At 42.1% G+C, this 19181-nt stretch overlaps 1 protein-coding gene across 18 annotated transcripts in view; it reads left to right on the top strand.

Annotated features, from left to right (window-relative positions):
* The first annotated feature begins 1136 nt into the window (after positions 1 to 1136).
* Positions 1137 to 19181, top strand: part of RCBTB2 (RCC1 and BTB domain containing protein 2) — a 45490-nt gene continuing 27445 nt past the window's right edge. Inside the window, exons 1-5 of one of the 18 annotated variants that reach the window (XM_069601323.1) lie at positions 1145 to 1526; positions 11345 to 11402; positions 11675 to 11773; positions 14987 to 15064; positions 16533 to 16583. In XM_069601323.1, coding sequence (XP_069457424.1) covers positions 15002 to 15064; positions 16533 to 16583 — 114 coding nt within the window. In that variant the 5' untranslated portion in view covers positions 1145 to 1526; positions 11345 to 11402; positions 11675 to 11773; positions 14987 to 15001. The other 17 variants (XM_069601321.1, XM_069601328.1, XM_069601337.1 and 14 more) reach the window with 17 other exon arrangements.

The raw sequence follows: 19181 nt of genomic DNA, 5'->3' as shown, positions 1-19181 counted from the left end.
TTCATCTTCCCTCAGGCCAGTCACCTTGCTCTGTGCCCCCTAGTTAATTTGTCTCAGGACCCTCCCCTGGGGTGCCCATGCACACCCTAGCCAAGATGGATTTCTGAAGTGAAGGCTTCTGGGAGGAGCAAGACTCATTATGGCCTGGAGCTTAGCCTCTGACTTTTGACTCCAAGGAGCCTTTCTGCACATGTGCAGTTGTCTCCCTTATCAGATAGGGCTCCTTTATCAGACAGGGTTTTGTTTTTTTTTTTTTTCCTTTCTTTGTCCTTGCCATGATTATTCCCCTGAGGTGAGAGACAAAGACTGGCTATGTATCCTGTTTTTGTTGGCTGTAAATTCCTCAACTGGAGCCCATCTATCTCTTATCTCAAAAACTGCAAGCAGAAGGGTGACTGTACATTTCCAACCTGGAGCCCATCTATCTCCTACCTCTAAATCTGTGTTAAAAAACCAGTGTAAAAGAAATCAGTTTACTTCATAGGAACAGCTTAACAACATCAGTTACAGCGCATTTTATCAATACCAAAACCCACTTAGACCCAACGTCACTGTAGCAAGGTGGAAGAAATTATTGCACATTATAAAGCTGTGATTACAAAGCTGTGAATCTGCCTGCAGTGCAGGAGACCTGGGTTCAATCCCTGGGTGGGGAAGATCCCCTGGAGAAGGGAATGGCAACCCACCCCAGTATTCTTGCCTGGAGAATCCCATGGACAGAAGAACCTGCCCGGCTGCAGTCCATGGGGTGGCAGAGTTGGAAACGACTGAGCGACTAAACACACACACAAAGCTGTGATGCATTTTACGAAAATCTACGAAGACCAAGAGAAGCGCAGTGTAATACAAGACATGATTGCAAATCAATAAACGGAGATCGCGGTTGTTCCAAAGGAACCAACGTAACCTGTAACCCAGGTCACCGCCTCAGCTCCCATCACTCATTATTTCGGCCTTTGGATTAGAAAGGTACAGGACTTCAGCTCCACAGCAGTGAAGGGAAACAGGGAAACCGTGTGTGGAAGTGATCTGAACTCCCTGATGGAGGGACCACCAGCCGAAAAGCCAGCACTGGTTTGGGGAGTGGGACTGTACAAGAGGTTGCCCCAGCATCTTTTGTGCGCCTCACCCTTCCGGGTCAGGCATCTCCGAAGTCCCAAGACTTTGGGGACCAGAAGCCTGGAGAAGGTGGGGTGCGTCCACAGGGGAATCCCTGAGAAAAGGGCAGAGGTGCACACAGCGGGATGGCCGGTGCCCAGTCCTAGGGGTCCGTTCACAGGCGAGAAAGGGGGCGGGGGCGGCAGGGGGGCAGCGGGGAGGAGGGGCGAGGCGCCGTCGCCCTGCCCCCTCCCCTCCCCTCGGGTTCGCTCCCCTCCTCTTCCCTCGGCGATCGGGCATCCGGGCGCATCCCGCCGAGGCCCGGCTGCTTCTGGGGGAGGCGCCAGCTGGTCGTTGCGCCGGTCCCCCGACCAAGCAGTAACGGCGACCCGGGAGGCTGAGCGGATGTGGTTCGGGCCTGCGTTGAGGTAAGGGCAGAGGGGATGGCGCAGGAAGTCAGAAGGGGGCGCCGGGCTCGAATCCGGCCCCTCGCAGATCCCCCCAGCGGGAAGCCACCTCTCCCCGCCCCCGCTGCCCGACCTCGGGGCGCGGCGGCTGTGAGAGTAGCCCCTGGGGCGAGAGCCCCGCCCGGGGCCGCTTGCTTAGGCGTCTCTGCGCGTGCGCAAGTCCTCCGGCGAGGCCTGGGCGCGGGGCTCGGGGGCGACACTTGCCGGGTACTAGGGCCCAGGTGTCGGCGTGCGTGGGCACAGCCGCGGGCGGCGGCAGGGCGCACGGCCCAGGGATCGTACCCCGACCCAGGTCTCGGACCGAGGCGGCATGAGGTGCGCATGCGTGAGTCGCTGGCGGAAGTGGCGCGGCCTCGCGAGGGTCGCGTGTGGCGTCTCGCCAGGGCCCGTCACCCGCCTGGAGGCTTCTCCTCCTTAGGCCAGCGCGGGTGAGGCAACTGCCTCGGGGCTTCGCCTTCCTTTCCCGCTCTCCGCACCTCCTTGAAGCTGCGGTTTTCGTTTGCGTCGCCTCAATCCTGGGTTCCCGTCCTGTGCATCTCTTTCCCTCAGCTTCCGGGCCCGAACCCGTGCGCTGAACTCACTTTGCCAACATTTGGTCCTGATGTCAAGGGATAGTGCAGGAAGTCTGACTAAAAGCTAGGCCAAGCTGTTTGGGAACTGCTGTGGGGGGATGGGGAGAAATAGCCTTCAGTCTTTATTTTAAGCTGGAAGATACTTGCCCTGGAAGCAGAGATTTTTTGAGACGCTGAAAACTTTCCAAGTGCTCCGCCCAGGTGGAGAAAGAACTTCCTGCCTGAGTTGGAAGGCGAGTTCAAAGGGAACTTTTTGCTTTTTGTTCTTTGGGAAATTACATAATAGGTCTGAGCAGTTCGAGCCCAGGACTGTAACAAAACACATGTGGGAGAACTGACTGGTACTGCGCTTGGCTACTTAATCTTTGTCAGAGCTGAGTAAAAGGGTGGAGCGTTCTCAAACAGTGCTTTGCCACGAAGATCTTTCCCCCAGACTAGGAAGTGACAGTCACTGTTTGATGTTTATTGAGGCTCCTAGCTTTGCACCTTGCTAGTACTACGTTCCTACTTGACTTTGCACCTTCTTGGTCAGTGGTACTTAGGTCAGTTTCGTGACTCCTGTGGCTGTTCTTGGAATGATTTTTAACTATTGCCGTGTGCCTTGTAATCTGATATGATGTGCTGATACAGCTATTCGGAGGCTGGAATAGAAGCATTTACTATCAGAGAATCTGAGTACTCTAGGTGAAATGTAATCTCTCTTTTCCAGGGCGTTAGGCGATATACACGTTATTAAGTGTGGGTAAAAGCAATAGGGGGCGTCCCATGTGGCGCTGGTGGTAAAGAATCCATGTGCCAGTGCAGGAGACCCAAGAGACCCTGGTTCCATGCCTGGGTGGGGAAGGAAAAGGAAATGGCAGTCCACTCCAGGATTCTTGCCTGGAGAATCCCATGGAAGGAGGAGCCTGGCTCGCTACAGTCCATAGGGGCACAGAGTCTGACAGGACTGAAGGGACGTAGCACCCATGCACGCAAAAGGAATGGATACCACATTCTTGCACACTCCACTCATTTTGCACAGGCCTTACTGTTGTTTCTGGACTTAGGAAGAAGCCTGCCTCCACCCTCAGCAGTGTGCATTTCCTCCATGTTCAAAGTTCACTTAACCCCTCTACCCAAATCTGCATGGCACTGAACTTCATTAATTGGATCTCAAATTAATTGCCATCACTTCAAAGGTGACTACCTCATCTAAAAAGGCACTTCTCTCACTCTCCATCGCCTTAGGCTTTTTTTTTTAATCCTCTATTTGGCTTTGTAGCACTTATCACTGTCTTTTTTTTTTTTTTTCAACATTTATTTATTAGTTTGTCTGTCCTGGGTCTTGGTTGTGTCACTCGGAATCGTCTGTCTTTGTTGCTGCATGTGAGATCTTTGTTGCAGAATGTGATCTCTTAGTGGAGACGCGTGAGATCTAGTTCCCTGACAAAGGATGGAACATGGGCACCCTTCATTGAGAGCATGGAGTCTTAGCCACTGGGCCACTAGGGAAGTCCCAGTAGATTTTGTTAACTGTGCACATGAAATTGGTATTTAGCTGTAGAATATTGTTATACTAAAGTCGCAATGTGGATTCATTCATTCATTCAAAAAACATTTTCTGAGTGACTAGTTAAGATTGTCTTAGGTGTTTAGAGTATGTCAGTGAACAAAATAGACAAAGATCTCTTTCCTCTGGAGCTTAAATTCTAGCAGAGAATGATTAACAACAAACATATTTAATTATTTATTGTGTTAGAAAATTGTAAGTGCTATAAAAAAATGAAAAAAAGGAGAGCAGAGAAAGGGAAGTGAGAATTTAGATGTGGGTTGCAATTTTAAACAGCGTGGTTATGGTAAGTCTGAAGGATAAACTGAAGGTGATGTTCATGGTGGAAAACTGGTTTTTAGAATTGAATTATCTTTCTGGGAAAACTTTTTCTCCCCACCATTCTCTACTGTGTGTTTCATGGGACCCCACAGCATGTCCATTGTGGCTAATGTAACTTTCCTTTGTGATAGGTGAAAAAATATCTTTTCCAAAAACTTCACAATATTCATAGTTTTACAGTTTAATGCAGCACATCAGATGAAGAGACTGGGCTCTTGAATGGATAAGATGAGCCAAACAAATACTACAGATGGGTGGAGGAAAAATGTGTATTCTCTTCATATTTTACTACACTTTGCAATTGTTTCTTGATGTCCCTGTGACTATGGATGACCAGGTGAAGTTGTTTTGTATGAGTAGTCATTGATTTTCTTTATTTGAAACTGTGTTGAAGAGTCACCTGATATGACGTCATGCTTTAAGGTACTAAATTATTGCTCTTAGAGGTTTCTCAATGAACCAGACAAGCCTGGCCAAATTGCAGTACATAATTAAAGGATGCTTAGAGAAAGAGGCTGATGGAGAGGAACAGTTTTAGAAAGTGAAGTGTTTTTCCCTTTGGGTCCTTTACTTAAGTGGATTACAAACACTGTGTTTAAACATCAAAAGGTATTAATCTAAAACTATAAATGTAGAGTACCCAGGGGATTTGCTGATGACTCTAGGAGTTTGTCATATCTAATTTTGGATTTATCACATGGCTAAAGTGAAATTAAAATGCCCCTAGGAACCTCAGATATGCAGGTGACACCACCCTTATGGCAGAAAGTGAAGAGGAACTAAAAAGCCTCTTGATGAAAGTGAAAGAGGAGAGTGAAAAAGTTGGCTTAAAGCTCAACATTCAGAAAATGAAGATCATGGCATCTGGTCCCATCACTTCATGGGAAATAGATGGGTAAACAGTGTCAGACTTTATTTTTTTGGGCTCCAAAATCACTGCAGATGGTGATTGCAGCCATGAAATTAAAAGACGCTTACTCCTTGGAAGAAAAGTTATGACCAACCTAGATAGCATGTTCAAAAGCAGAGACGTTACTTTGCCGACTAAGGTCCGTCTAGTCGAGGCTATGGTTTTTCTAGTAGTCATGTATGGATGTGAGAGTTGGACTGTGAAGAAGGCTGAGCGCCGAAGAATTGATGCTTTTGACCTGTGGTGTTGGAGAAGACTCTTGAGAGTCCCCTGGACTGCAGAGAGATCCAACCAGTCCATTCTGAAGGAGATTAGCCCTGGGATTTCTTTGGAAGGAATGATGCTGAAGCTGAAACTCCAGTCCTTTGGCCACCTCATGTGAAGAGTTGACTCATTGGAAAAGACTCTGAGTGAACTCTGGGAGTTGGTGATGGACAGGGAGGCCTGGCGTGCTGCAGTTCATGGGGTCGCAAAGAGTCGGACACGACTGAGCCACTGAACTGAACTGAGGATGCTGTTACCTTTGAGGTTTACTGAAATTGACTTCCTGTAAATCAGAACTGACCAGGAAAGATTTGAGAATCTCTTTGAAGGGGAATGGAATTATGGAATGGAATGGAATGATCAGGGTTGTAGTGTGACATCAGGGACTCCTGTTCAAAGCTGAACATGGAGGGCTGAATGAGGTTTTTTTTCTTTTTTTAAAATATGTTTGCCTGTTTGTTTTTGGCTGCACAGGTCTTCACTGTTGTGCAATGGCTATTCTTTGTTACAGTGCTCAGGCTTCCCATAGTGGTTTCTCTTACTAGGCACACAGGCTTCAGTAGTTGTGACACACAGGCTGAGTTGTCCTTGGCATGTGGGATCTTTCCGGACCAGGGATCGAACCTGTGTCTGCTGCATTGGCAAGTGGATTCTTAACCACTGGGCCACCAGGGAAGCCCTAAATGAGGATATCTACTTAAAAGGAGCAGATAAACTTCCTTCTCTGAAGGGATATTCATAGTGTCCTTCAATAGAAGGCTGGTAGGATCCTCCTTGCTTTCATTATTCAGAAGGGACATTTGTGTGATTCACTTGGCGAGCTCATCTTAATGTGAAAGTCTCCAGGGAATTTAAGACATACTAGTTTTTTTCAGCATTAATCTGACATTAGAGTGTACCTTTTATATATCTCAGCCTTGCTGATGTAACCTGAACTCATATCGAGTATGTATATGTCCCCATGGAAGACATTCTGAGCTGACATGTACCAGTGGATGATAGTATGTGAATAAATCATGAATTGTGATCACATTACAATATATTCTGTGTTATGCTGAGTGTATTTGACTGAACAGTGTGAATTGCAAATGGAAATGAGCCAAGGCCAAGGGGCTGCCATGTTGAAGTTACATTGTGGGGCAGAGATTTTTTTAACAAAATGCTATTTAATAGCTGTGTTAAGAGCTTAAAAAAATTATATTAGATCTATAAGGATCTAAACTTCAAATGGATTTACAAATGTCTCAAGTACCTGTTCATTTTAGCTAGTGTGTGAAAGTGAAAGTGTTAGTTGCTCAGTCGTGTCCAAGTCTGGCTCCTCTTTCCATGGAATTCTCCAAGCAAGAATACTGGCGTGGTAGCCATTCCCTTCTCCAGGAGGTCTTCCTGACCCAGAGATCAAACCCAGGTCTCCTGCATTGTGGGCAGATTCTTTACCATCTTGAGCCACAATCTAAAAATATTTGTATAGTTTATGTTGATGATTTTTCATATTTGAAAGTGGCACTTTTGCTGTGCTTCTCTGAAAAGATCAGTGCTGATGAGCTTGGTAATCTCTTCTAACTAAATGCAGATTTGCTTTGGATTGAAGGTCTGCTTCATCACTCTTAGTGAAATTTGGAAACTACAATGAAATCATTAAAATGGCAACTATGTTTCTATGTTTCATAAGTTATTTTGCTGTTTTTCATAAACATGTGACAATACCATTCCCTTTGAAGTTGTGCTTTGGTTTTAGTTGGGCTTTTAGTTTTTCAGTCTTGTCCATCCTGTCTATAATTGACCCACTTTAGTTGGCAGTTTTATAGGGAGGGATCTTACTGTCATTTGTCATTGATTTATGACACCTCATTCAAGTGGAGGTAAGTTATGCCTACCATTCTTTTTGGCAAGGGATTATTGGGATCATGTTTAATCACCTTATATTACATTTATACATACTTACATTATTTCTGAGTTTCAGATGCCATGCCATTTAAGGGCTCAGGTCAGCATGCGGGTCGGCAGCATCATTACTGCATTGACATTTACTTGGTCTGGAGCTCATCGACACACTGATACTATAAGCTGTATGCTGGTGTCTTAAAAGACATTGGCTTTCCTTCATGCCCTGTTTCTTCGATTATAAAAGCATCATCAGCTGTGTTGCCCAGAGAGGCAAATTTGTTAAAAAAGCATTGAGCGTTGTATTGAAAGAAAACTTTTTTATGTATTAAGTTTCTCAAGCATAGCTTTAGAGTTGATTTCATACTGTGAAGTTGAATTTTGAAAATATATGACACTGGGCTTATTCTCAGTCATGTCTGACTCTTTGTGACCCCATGGACTTCTCCATGGAATTCTCCAGGCCAGAATACTGGAGTGGGTAGCCTTTCCCTTCTCCGGGGGATCTTCCCAACCCAGGAATCGAACCAGGGTCTCCTGCATTGCCGGCAGATTCTTTACCAACTGAGCTTTGAGGCTTTCTCTGCAAAAAAATAATTTTCTTATTTTTCATTTTCTTCTGGGATCACTTCTAGAGAACAGATACCAGCATTTAGGAGCTTCTAATTAACTGCACAATAACAATTTCCATGGAAAATGCATTCTCTGATAGATGGTGTGTCTAGTTTATTAGTGTTTAAGGCCCATGCTTACTACTTACTGGGCTGGGGTGATATTGACACAGGCAGCTATGAGCTGGATATCCTTTTGCTCCATGTTATTTTTATTTTTTTACATATTTGCTTTCAATTTAGTGCCTACTGCAGGCACTAAATCAATATCTTTTGAATGAATTAGGCAAATGAATGCCCATTTATCAGTTTAACTAATTAGGTCAGAGGTATTATCAAGTAATATGATACATTGCCATATTAACAAACACTGAATAATACTGGTTACCAGTAATAACATGTAGAGATTGCTTATTATATGCTTTGAACAGATAAATGAATTATTTATCTTCAAGAGGATTAGGAATGGGTATGTTTATTGTGTTCAGTTTTACTGAAGGACTGTCGTCCTGTCCACTGATCTTTAACTGTGTTATTATTAAAAGTACAGATAAAACTCTCAAAATACAGTATGTACAGAAAGAAGTTAATCTATCCCAAACAGGGATAGTTTAGAAACAAATTATTGAACTCTACAAGTTTAGAGAAACAGCCAAAGTAGGAAATGTCATGCAAAAGATTACCTAAGTTGATATATATTTGGTTTTGGAAGTTACTCTTGTGGGAATTCTCCGGTGGTCCAGTGGTTAGGACTCTGTGCTTCCACTGCAGGGGCCATAGGTTTGATTCCTGGTCAGGGAGCTAAGACCCCACATGCCATGTAGTTTGGTGGAAAAAAAGAAAATTACTCTTACAAAAACTTGGAACATTGGCTCTTGAGTGTCTTGTTTGGAGCCCCTGAAGGCAGATGTCAGTGGCAGGAGCTTCTGGCTGGAAAAGGTACTTATTCTATTTCTTTTTATATTGCAAGGCAAAATATCAGTATGTTAAAATTCCATAATAACATTGTTCTTTCATTACATTTCAACAAAGTGAGGAAATGCATAAAAACTATTTTTCAAAGCACAAGGCACTTTTTAATTTGAGTAACTGAGTAAAATCCATGAGCCAAGTTATATATCCCAAAATAGACATAAGGGAAAAACAGTAAAGCATTATATATTGTGGGTATCACATGGGATGATCTTATGCCGCGACACTGTCCCTGTGAAGAAGAGCTTCCCAGTGCAAACGCCAGCCTCTGCCCTGGGTCTCCCTCCTGTTCAGAAAAGGGGGAAATCTGTAAGCAGAGGGAGACCAGAAGTAAAATCACATTCTAATGCACATTTTTTCTATTTCAGAGCCTTCTTCCCTGGCCTTTAAGATACCCTCCTTTTTCTGTGTTATTGAGTTAATATCTTCCTGTGCTGTTGGTAGACTTTCATCTCACTGATGATGAGAGAAATTGTGGTTTATGAATTATCACTATCAAGCCTTTATTGAATTCTTATGTTCCTGGTAAAGACAGTATTAGAATGGTTTATTCTGATTCTACAATTTTGTTTCCCTTACTATTGGTTAACTGTATCCTTCCTTCATACTCAGATGATTAATTTAACTTAAGCTTAAAATCTTGAAAATTCTCTTGTCAATTGGAAAAACCAAATTACACTAGTTCATTGATAGAATTACATGGCAAATTTTGCCTTTGGCATTACCTCTGGTCTGAACTTCCTTATGAAAACATTTCCATCAAAGTCCAGCCCTGGGTATGTCAGTATCTGTTACACATTAAAGTAGTATTGTTTTCTGCATGTTTTAAAACTTTATCAAATAGTGTATCATGTGCATCATTCTATGACAGTGATTCTTGATCAGAATTGTTTTGGAGACTTACCTGTGTTGATTCTAGATAATTTGTTTTAATTGTTTTGCAGTATGCACGATTTGTAGGTTTTGTCGATGGAGCCTGTTGATCAGTTCTATGCGCTATTTCTAATGTTTTCCTATTGCAAACAATCTTGTATATGCTCTAGAGTTTCATCTATTACTACTAAGTCGCTTCAGTCGTGTCTGACTCTGTGCGACCCCATAGACGGCAACCCACCAGGCTCCCCCATCCCTGGGATTCTCCAGGCAAGAACACTGGAGTGGGTTGCCATTTCCTTCTCCAGTTTTCCGTTAAAATTGGAGGAAGTTACAGTTCAGTACACACAGGCAAAGTCATATCCGACTCTTTGTGACCCCATGGACTGTAGCCCACCAGGCTCCTCTGTCCATGGAATTCTCTAGGCAAGAATACTGGAGTAGGTTGCCATTGCCTTCTCCGTTGCCTTCTCTGGAGTTTCATCTAGGCTAATGTTTTCCAAGACGTGACTTATTAATGATCTTGAAGTTATCTTCAGTTCAGTTCATTTCAGTCGCTCAGTCACGTCCAACTCTTTGCGACCCCATGAATCGCAGCACGCCAGGCCTCCTGTCCATCACCAACTCCCGGAGTTCACTCAGACTCACGTCCATCCAGTCAGTGATGCCATCCAGCCATCTCATCCTCTGTCGTCCCCTTCTCCTCCTGCCCCCAATCCCTCCCAGCATCAGAGTCTTTTCCAATGAGTCAACTCTTCACATGAGGTGGCCAAAGTACTGGAGTTTCAGCTTCAGCATCATTCCTTCCAAAGAAATCTGAGGGCTGATCTCCTTCAGAATGGACTGGTTGGATCTCCTTGCAGTCCAGGGGACTCTCAAGAGTCTTCTCCAACACCACAGTTCAAACGCATCAATTCTTCGGCGCTCAGCCTTCTTCACAGTCCAACTCTGTGAAGTTATCTTAGTGGGCTGAAACCAACATTGAAACATTAAATAGAAAAGGATAAATTAGGGTAGGAGTAGAATTGTTGTCCAGTTGCTGAGTTGTAACCAACTCTGTGACCCCGTGAACTGTAGCATGCCAGACTTCCCTGTCCTTTACTGTCTCCTGGAGCCCTTCACTATCACCCGGGTAGACTAGAATGATGTAAAATAGAAAAAAATAGGAAAGAGGTTATCCCTTAGTATCTCATGTAGCAAGAATGATTCTGTGAAACTTTTGTTTCAGGTACAGATATGTATCAAAAAAGCTTGAAAGATACTGTTCTAGTCTAAATATTGTTGAGTTGCTCTAAAAGTGATTGTACCAGTTTACACTCCTTCTAGTAATATGAGTAAAATGTGCCTTTTGATCTTTATCCTCACAAACACTGTGTATTATCCCCTTTAATTTTGCAGATCTGATTGGTGAGTTCTTTCTCATTGTGATTACATTTCCATGATACTTTCTGTGGGTATGTTTGTTAATTTCTTCTTCTGTGAATTGCCTCTGTCCTTTTTCCATTTCTAAATTGGATTGTTTGTGTTTCTTTTTCTGCTTTTAGGTATTCTTTATATATTATGGATATAAATTATTTGCCAGCTATCAGTTATATATGTTGAAAATATGTTTTTCCACTCTGTGGCATGTTTTTCCTTTTGTTCATTTTGTCTTTTATAATGCCAAAGTTTTAAGCTTTAGTATGGTAAAATTTACCAGTCTTTTCTTTGTGGTTTGTGCTTTTGTGTCTCAGTTAAGAAATCTTTCCCTGCCCTGAGGTCGTAAAGATATTTTCTATACCTTCTTCCAAAATTTGAAAATTTTGCTTTTTTTCCTTTTGCAGATGGTTTCCCTTGCACTTTTTATGTTGAAATACTATAGATTAAACTAAGTGTCTTTTGGTAAGTTTCAGTGTCCATATTGTTGAAGCCTTGTCCCCAAACTTATAATATCTGAAAGTTATGTTTTATAATAAATTAATTCTTTTTATAATTGAGCACCTCTACTGCTGACTTTCTAATAGTAAATTTAACTGATACAATTTTTAAACTATATTTTTCTCAGATAAATACTGGCTTTTTGAAGCCAGTGGTATGTTCTATGCAAGGTGGTATGTTCTTTTTCTTTTCTATTTTTCTGTAATAGAATTTATTTATGTATTTTTTGTTTTCAGTCACATTAACCTTACTCTAGAAGACAACTTCACAAAGATCTAGAAGGAAGGGGATTAAAGATGACTGAATACTGGGCTCCAGAAATTTAAAACAATCAGGTACAAACATTTTTGGAGAGAATATTCCCAACCAGCCAGTACAAAATGAAACCATCTGTAATGTACACAGGAAAACTTAAAATATCCCTGCAGTACAGGGGAAAGTCCCAAGATCAAGGGCATTGAAATGAATCCTGGCTCCAACCCTGACTGGCTGGTGACTGTTGGTCAAAGTATTGAAATATGTCTGTTAAACAGAGGCAATGATGATACCTGTTTCTTCTGGCTATTATAAAGATTGAATGAGATAAGGCACTTAGTGTTTGGCAATAGTTTGGGTAACTATTTATTTTAGCTATGATTATTATTCCTGTTATGTAGAATCCATGTTTATCACATCTTTGATGTGGCACTCTATGTGTGTATTAATGGATTTTAAGATGTATATGTTGACATATTACTATAACATTGTTATTAGTAATGGCCAGGTAAAATCAAATAGATAACAGGATGAGATGATTATAATCCTCACCTATATTCCACAAACTGTCTTCTTCAAGTAGTGTAAACTGGGGAAGCTTCGTTTTCTCTGTTATATTTGTATCACATCAGAATAATGTTACAAAACCAACCAGGGAATTCCCTGGTGGTCCAGTGGTTGCGACTCCACACACTGCCTTGGGTGTGGGTCCAATCCCTGAGTAGAGAACTAAGATGCTGTAATATGCAACAAGACCAGAAAAAAGAAAGACAAAACACATTTTCCACAGTGCTACAGATTTTGACATTTTTTTCATAGTACTGCATAACAGTAAGTAATTGTGAACCATTTTTAAATCTTCAAAGGCATTCTGACAAAAATGAAGTGATGTTAATATTATATTTAGTGTTAATTGAATCTTACTGAATGTGATTTCTTTGAGTATGGTGATTTTCATCTGCCATACATGTAGTTATGTCTTAACCTGATTAGTCAAATAAATGGAATGACCTGTTTTATACCATTCCAATTTTTAAAGAGTTAAGATAATTGCAATTAATCAAAGACACTGAGAAGAGCTATTTTTTTGTTTCCTTGAGCACCCAGGATATGCTGGTGTTTAAAATTTTCTATTAGCTGATATAGAGTACTTTCCAGGATACATTGTTAGGTGAAAAAAATAGATTACAAAAGAGTATGTGAAGTATGCTATTTTTTGTATAAGGAGGAATTGGGAAATAAAAACACATATATACTTACTTTGCAAAAAGAAACAGAAACAAACCAGAAACCAGTGAAATTAATTATCTGCAGTGGTGGAGGGATGTGGTGGGGAAACAAAACAAAGCCCAGGATTACTGTGGCGCGATCTCAGCATATTAGCAGGATTTCCTTCTACTGGGAACAAAGGTGTCCCGAAGTCCAGCAAGAGGCAGTCACTTCTCTAATTAGATCCCGTTTCTTTCTCTTGTTTCCTTTTTTTTTTTTTGCCTTTGAATTCCCTTCCTCTGCTCTTCTCCTTTGTCTTCTCTTCCCTCACCTGTCTTTTTATCTTTTATTCCAATAAACTGGGGGCAGCTGTGGAAAAGATCTTTCCAGTTAGGATGAGGCAAAAAGAGAAGAAACCCCAGTATAGACTGTCTGCAGTCAACAAAAGGCTGTATTCAAAACATGCTTTCAACAAATATCTTACGTTTTCTTCTGAGCTGTGTGTTGTGGTGGTAATAGCAGTGACTGGGTCACGATCCCCTCCCTTTTTTGCTATTTTGTTATAACTTACCTATTTATCTTTGGCGGTGCTGGATCTTCGTTACTGCACAGGCTCTTCTCGAGTTGCAGAGAGCAGGGGCTACTCTCTAGTTGGAGTGTGTGGGCTCATGGTCCCCTCTCTGAAAGAGCTTGCAGATTAATAGAGAAGACAGATGATATAGGAATAACTGCCACATGAAATGATTTTTTCCATATTGGCAGCCAGATCAAATCTTAGAAATTTATAAGTGAGGAAAGTCTAAGTGATCCTTTTCTCAACAGCTGTATTTTTTTCCAAACATTAGAAGTAATGATTTGTATTATTGCCATAGTTTGAGTAACTATTATTCTGAAGGTATCATTTATTACTCTGTATATGCTAAGGGACCTTTTTACAGCTGAAGAAAACAGAATTTTACCAGTATCCTCAAGTGAATATAAAACATCGATAAGTCCACTGTTAAGAGTTACTCTTATTTTGATGATTGCTTTTATCTATTGCTAGGCTCTAACTGCTTGTAGGTAACAAACATCAAGTAAGATGTTCCCGATGTTAGCACTTGAATTCTGGGTTTTATTTGAGTAAATAGAAGCCAACCTAGTAAATCAGAGTATCAACACGGTTTGACATGATTACATTAAATTGCTTTTGGGGGGGGAGAGAGAATATTTATTCCCATTTATTTTTAGTGATAACTGTGTAACGATGTAACCAGATTCCAGACATCCTGCATATTTTGTGACAGGGCTGCTGCTTCTGCTGTTACTTGTATGTAGTATAAGGTAGTCGTTGTGGCGACAGTTAGTTAAGGCAGGAACATTCAGTGCGATGGCTACATGCTTGGTGGCTGTTTTTTCAGATATTTTGTTAAGGTCTAAGGTAGCACAGTCACATTTGTTCATTCATCCTTTCGTCCTTTCCATTCATTCATTTTTTTCCCCCACTTAGCAAATCATATACTCTTCAGTGAAGCTGAGAAGTGATAAGTCTGCTCTTCACAGTGATTTGGAACTTTCCAGTCCCAGAGGCAGTTTGACCAAGGTCCAAAATTTATTTTTTCTTGTCTCTAGGAAGTAAACTCTGAAATAAAAATTTTCTACTCATTCCCTAGTAAATGTTTATCTTCTACTAGGGAATATACTTTTATCCTGGGATTATTTTTCACACCTCTGCTGAAGGATTCTCATCAGAGAATAACAGTTAAAACATTTTTTATGTTTTATAGCTGTTAACGCGCATGCCCCAAACTTAATTCCCTTCACTATATTTGAACTTAGCTTCTTTTCTCTGTTAACTAGAAAAGTGAAAAGTGAAAGTCACTCATTGATGGAATTCTCCAGGCCAGAACACTGAAGTGGGTAGCCTTTCCCTTCTCCAGGGGATCTTCCCAACCCAGGGATTGAACCCAGGTCTCCCACGTTGCAGGCGGATTCTTTACCAACTGAACTATCAGGGAAGCATTAATTGGAAGTAAAATAATTTTAACCTGCCCAGTTTCACTCGACACATGGTATCCTGATTTTACTACATACTTTTTCCTCAGGGACTACACAGAACCATGGAAGACTATTTGGAAGAGGAATTTTTCCTTCTCTGTGCTCTCTATGGAAAAAGTGGCAAGGTTAGAGAAATCATGCCCGTGGAGCATGTATTTTCTGTCATGTAAAAGAAACTTTGTCAAACATCTATTGGTCATTCAATAAGGAAGATCAATGAGATAGTGTCTTTCTTTGCAGGGCTCACAGTGTAGTGGCCAAGCTGCTGGCAGGTCACTGCTGTGGGTGTAGAGAATGCCTGGGGGCCAGCAGGGGGTGTGGGGATTGTTTGAGGGTTAGAGGAGGGGTTCCCAGAGGTGGTGACGTTTGAGCTGGATGAGGAGGAGGCCACCCCTACTTCCACAGATAATGCCGTTTAGTCGCTCAGTCTAGTCCGACTGTTTATAACCCCATGGACTGTAGCCCACCAGGCTCCTCTGTCCATGGGATTCTCCAGGCAAGTTCTCCTGGAGTAGGTTGCCATGTCCTTCTTTAGGGGATGTTTCTGACACAGGGATTGAACTCGCATCTCCTGCATTGACAGGTAAATTCTTTACTGCTGAATCACCAGGGAAACCCTCCACAGATAATGCTGTCCTACAGAAGGGTCTGGGTTGAACAATGTTTGCTCCACTGCCAGAGATTAAAAAAAAAAAAAAAGATTCAAAATAGTTAATCTTCGATGACATATCCTTAATTCATCGCAGATATTCTTCATTTCATTTCTGTCACATCCAGACATTACCGTCAACCAGCTTAACTCTGGTTAGTGTCCCAGCTGACGTTGAAAGTTTCACATCTTTCAGCAGGCACATCCATCTCCATCTTGTGTTGATTTTAGTAAATTTATGAAATACCTTTTCAGTGTTAACAGCTTAATGTTAACTGTCGCCGTTAACTTTCATTTTTCTGTTTTCCACTTTTTAGAAAATAAAATATAGTCAAAATGCCATAAAAGACGTAAATCATTATCACAGCCCGCATAGTGTACGGGATAGTGCTGTGACCCATAGACAGCAACCCGAGCCACAGTACTGCTGTGCGCTGACTTGAAGTGCTGGTTTGTGAGCTCCTGTAGCAGAGTAGCTTGAAAAGCAGTCTGTAGAACCCGAAAGTCTTACAGAATATTCATAGAAGATTTCTTTGTTGTTTTCTGGGAACAGATTTGGTGAAATAACAGGCTCACAGTATTAGCGACGAAATTACTTTATTACATGGTGTTATACTGCCAGGAAATCCTTAGTGGGTGAGGTATCTGCTGTTATTTTTGAAGGTTTTTTTTTTTTTGACTATGCATGCCTGCTATGTAATCTTAATTCTGTTTTTATATGCTGTATTGTACATTGAATTGTGACGACTTACTAATTGTCCACAGTTAAGTATCATAATCCACTTGGTTCTTCGTATGCATGCAGGAGCAGAGTTAACACGGAGAGTGCACACTCAAAGGATAATAAAATGCATTTTGGTATCTAACTTTATGGAGATGTATTTCCTTAATTATGTTCTCCTTGAGCTAATATTAAAATGTCACCACTCTGCCTTTCCAAACAGATGCCCGTGAAAGATGAGAGAGGTGACCTGGATGTGAGCGAAGTAGTGAAGGTGAGCTGGCCTAGGGTTAATTCTCACCTGTGTTGGTGAGTTGTGTGGGAAAAGGAGGGTCCAGGCTAGGATGCAGATTCCGGGGACATGACCTTAATGATGTAAATGTCAAGCTTTCATGCCCTCGTAGTGTATTTTTCCCTACAGATTTTTAAATTGCCCGCTCTTGACTCCTGCTCAGCCAATCCCTGTCTTAACAGTTGGGCCCAGAGGTGGGTGGGTGCCTTCTGCAGAGATGCCTGCTGTCATGCAGGTTGGCCATCGTGTGATTGAGGCTCCTAAAGTGTGTGGATCCTTACGTACACTCTTACTGTATACAGTGTACGCGTGCATGTGTGCTAAGTCACTTTAGTTGTGTTCGACTCTGTGCGACCCTATGGGCTGCAGCCTGAAGTATGTGTGTGTGTGTGTATTTATACACACAGGGTATACATATATGCTGTATATGTATACAATATATACAACGTATGTAACTATATATGCTCATGATTATGCCAGACAGAAGAATGTATTTTTCTCGAAGGAACAAAGATGCTCAATTCCTTGAGAGTGATTAAACACTCAAGTAAGTTAAACATTTACTTCAGAAAAGAATATTTAAAAAGTGCATTTTATAAATGAAGTCATCAGTTTTCTGTGAAAAAGTTTCCCCATAGAATTAGAAAAAAATGAATTTCTGGTGACTCACCTCCAGGAGCCAGACTTCTGGCAGAGATTTAAAAAGCAATATTCACACTTGTGTTGTGTTTAGGTTATATTGTAATTATTTGTTTTCTATTAAATTGTGAGCTCCATGAAAGCAGTAACTATGTTTTACTTTTGTCTTGGTATCTGATACTTGGTAATGTTCATTGATACCATCAGACCCAATGTTCTCTCACCCAGTAGCCTTCTTTACCAAATGTACCACTGCAGGTGATGTCACAGACCCACACACTGGAATCCCACTCGTCAGTAGAGTTATGGGTTGGGTACCATAGGTTTTGTAGAAGTGGGCCAGGAGGAAAGCTCAGAACTAATGATTTGTAGATAAGTGTTAAGGACTTGGCTGGATTAACAGCCAGATTCTAGGCATCTAGTTCAGTTCAGTTCAGTCGCTCAATCGTGTGCGACTTTGCGACCCCATGATCCGCAGCACGCCAGGCCTCCCTGTCCATCACCAACTCCCAGAGTCTACCCAAACCCATGTTCATTGAGTCGGTGATGCCATCCAACCATCTCGTCCTCTGTCATCCCCTTCTCCTCCTGTCCTCAATCTTTCCCAGCATGATGGTCTTTTCAAATGAGTCAGCTCTTCGCATGAGGTAGCCAAAGTATTTGGAGTTTCAGCTTCAACATCAGTCCTTCCAATGAACACCCAGGACTGATCCTTTGGGATGGATTGGTTGTATCTCCTTACAGTCCAAGGGACTCTCAACACCACAGTCTTCTCCAACACCACAGTTCAGAAGCATCAATTCTTCAGTGCTCAGCTTTCTTCATAGTCCAACTCTCACATCCATACATGACTACTGGAAAAACCATAGCCTTGACTAGATGGACCTTTGTCTCTGCCTTTTAATATGCTGTCTAGGCATCTAAGAAACCACTTGATTTTGTAGCAATCAAAATCCAAAAATCTGCTTGAAAGGAAAAAATGAGGTAGCAGTCAATCACTGTATGCTACTTATGTTCTTGTTGTATGTCGCCATCTGTCCTGTTCTTGGAAAGACAACCTGTGGTTGGCATTGGCTTGTTCACTGAAGACTTCATGAGCACAGCAGCCCAGACCCTACAGATGTGAGCAAACACTGGGTCTGCCAGGAGTGTCACTTTTTATGTGAACTTTTTACTCAGCAACAGATGATGTGTGGAGAGAAATCTGGTCCATCTACTCCGAAGCTAGTGATGTTGGAGGACTTCTTAGTCCCTCTGACCCTCAGGCTCCTCCCAGGTAAAATGAGGACAGCACTATGTGTGTCCTTCACTTGTGAAGATGAGAAATAACAAGAATATGTAAGAACCCCTTTAACTAGCACATTAGCATATCTCCATGAAATGTTTCATGCCATATCCCAAACAATGTTCTTTCTTAAAATTAAAGACTTAAAAAGGAAAAAGCATTAAAATGAACCGCTCATAGTAAATAAGACTCCGTCCTAATATAATGAGGTGGGTAATTTAGAAGCTTAGACTCAAAGCTGACATAACAAGGTTCTGTCATTAGCGCCACAGGGGCCCCAAAGATAATAGGAGACATCACTGTCCGGACAGGACTTTGCAGTTTGAGTGGCATAGTGGGGAGATTTGGCACCAGGGGAGGCTCCGCCACTTGTGAGAGTGATGCTGCTAGCATTGACAAACTGCTTCCCCTCTGTGTTGGTTTCTTCACATTAGTTTCCGTCCTGACAAAGCACCACAATGCAGGTGGTTTAAAACAGCAGAAATCTATTCTCTGACAGTCCTGGGGACTTGAAGTCTGAAATCATGGTGTCGGCAGGGCCACGCTCTCTGAAGTCTCGAGGGAAGAAGTCTTCCCGCCTCCTCCCACCTTCTGCTGGCTCCTGGCACTCCTTGGTGTTCCAGGACCGTAGCTGTATCACTCTAGTCTCTGCCTCT

This window comes from Ovis canadensis, chromosome 10 (assembly GCF_042477335.2).
Source record: "Ovis canadensis isolate MfBH-ARS-UI-01 breed Bighorn chromosome 10, ARS-UI_OviCan_v2, whole genome shotgun sequence".
In the NCBI taxonomy this organism is placed as follows: domain Eukaryota; kingdom Metazoa; phylum Chordata; class Mammalia; order Artiodactyla; family Bovidae; genus Ovis; species Ovis canadensis.
Note: the sequence above shows the minus strand (reverse complement) of the source record. Positions and strands in the feature narration are given on the sequence as shown.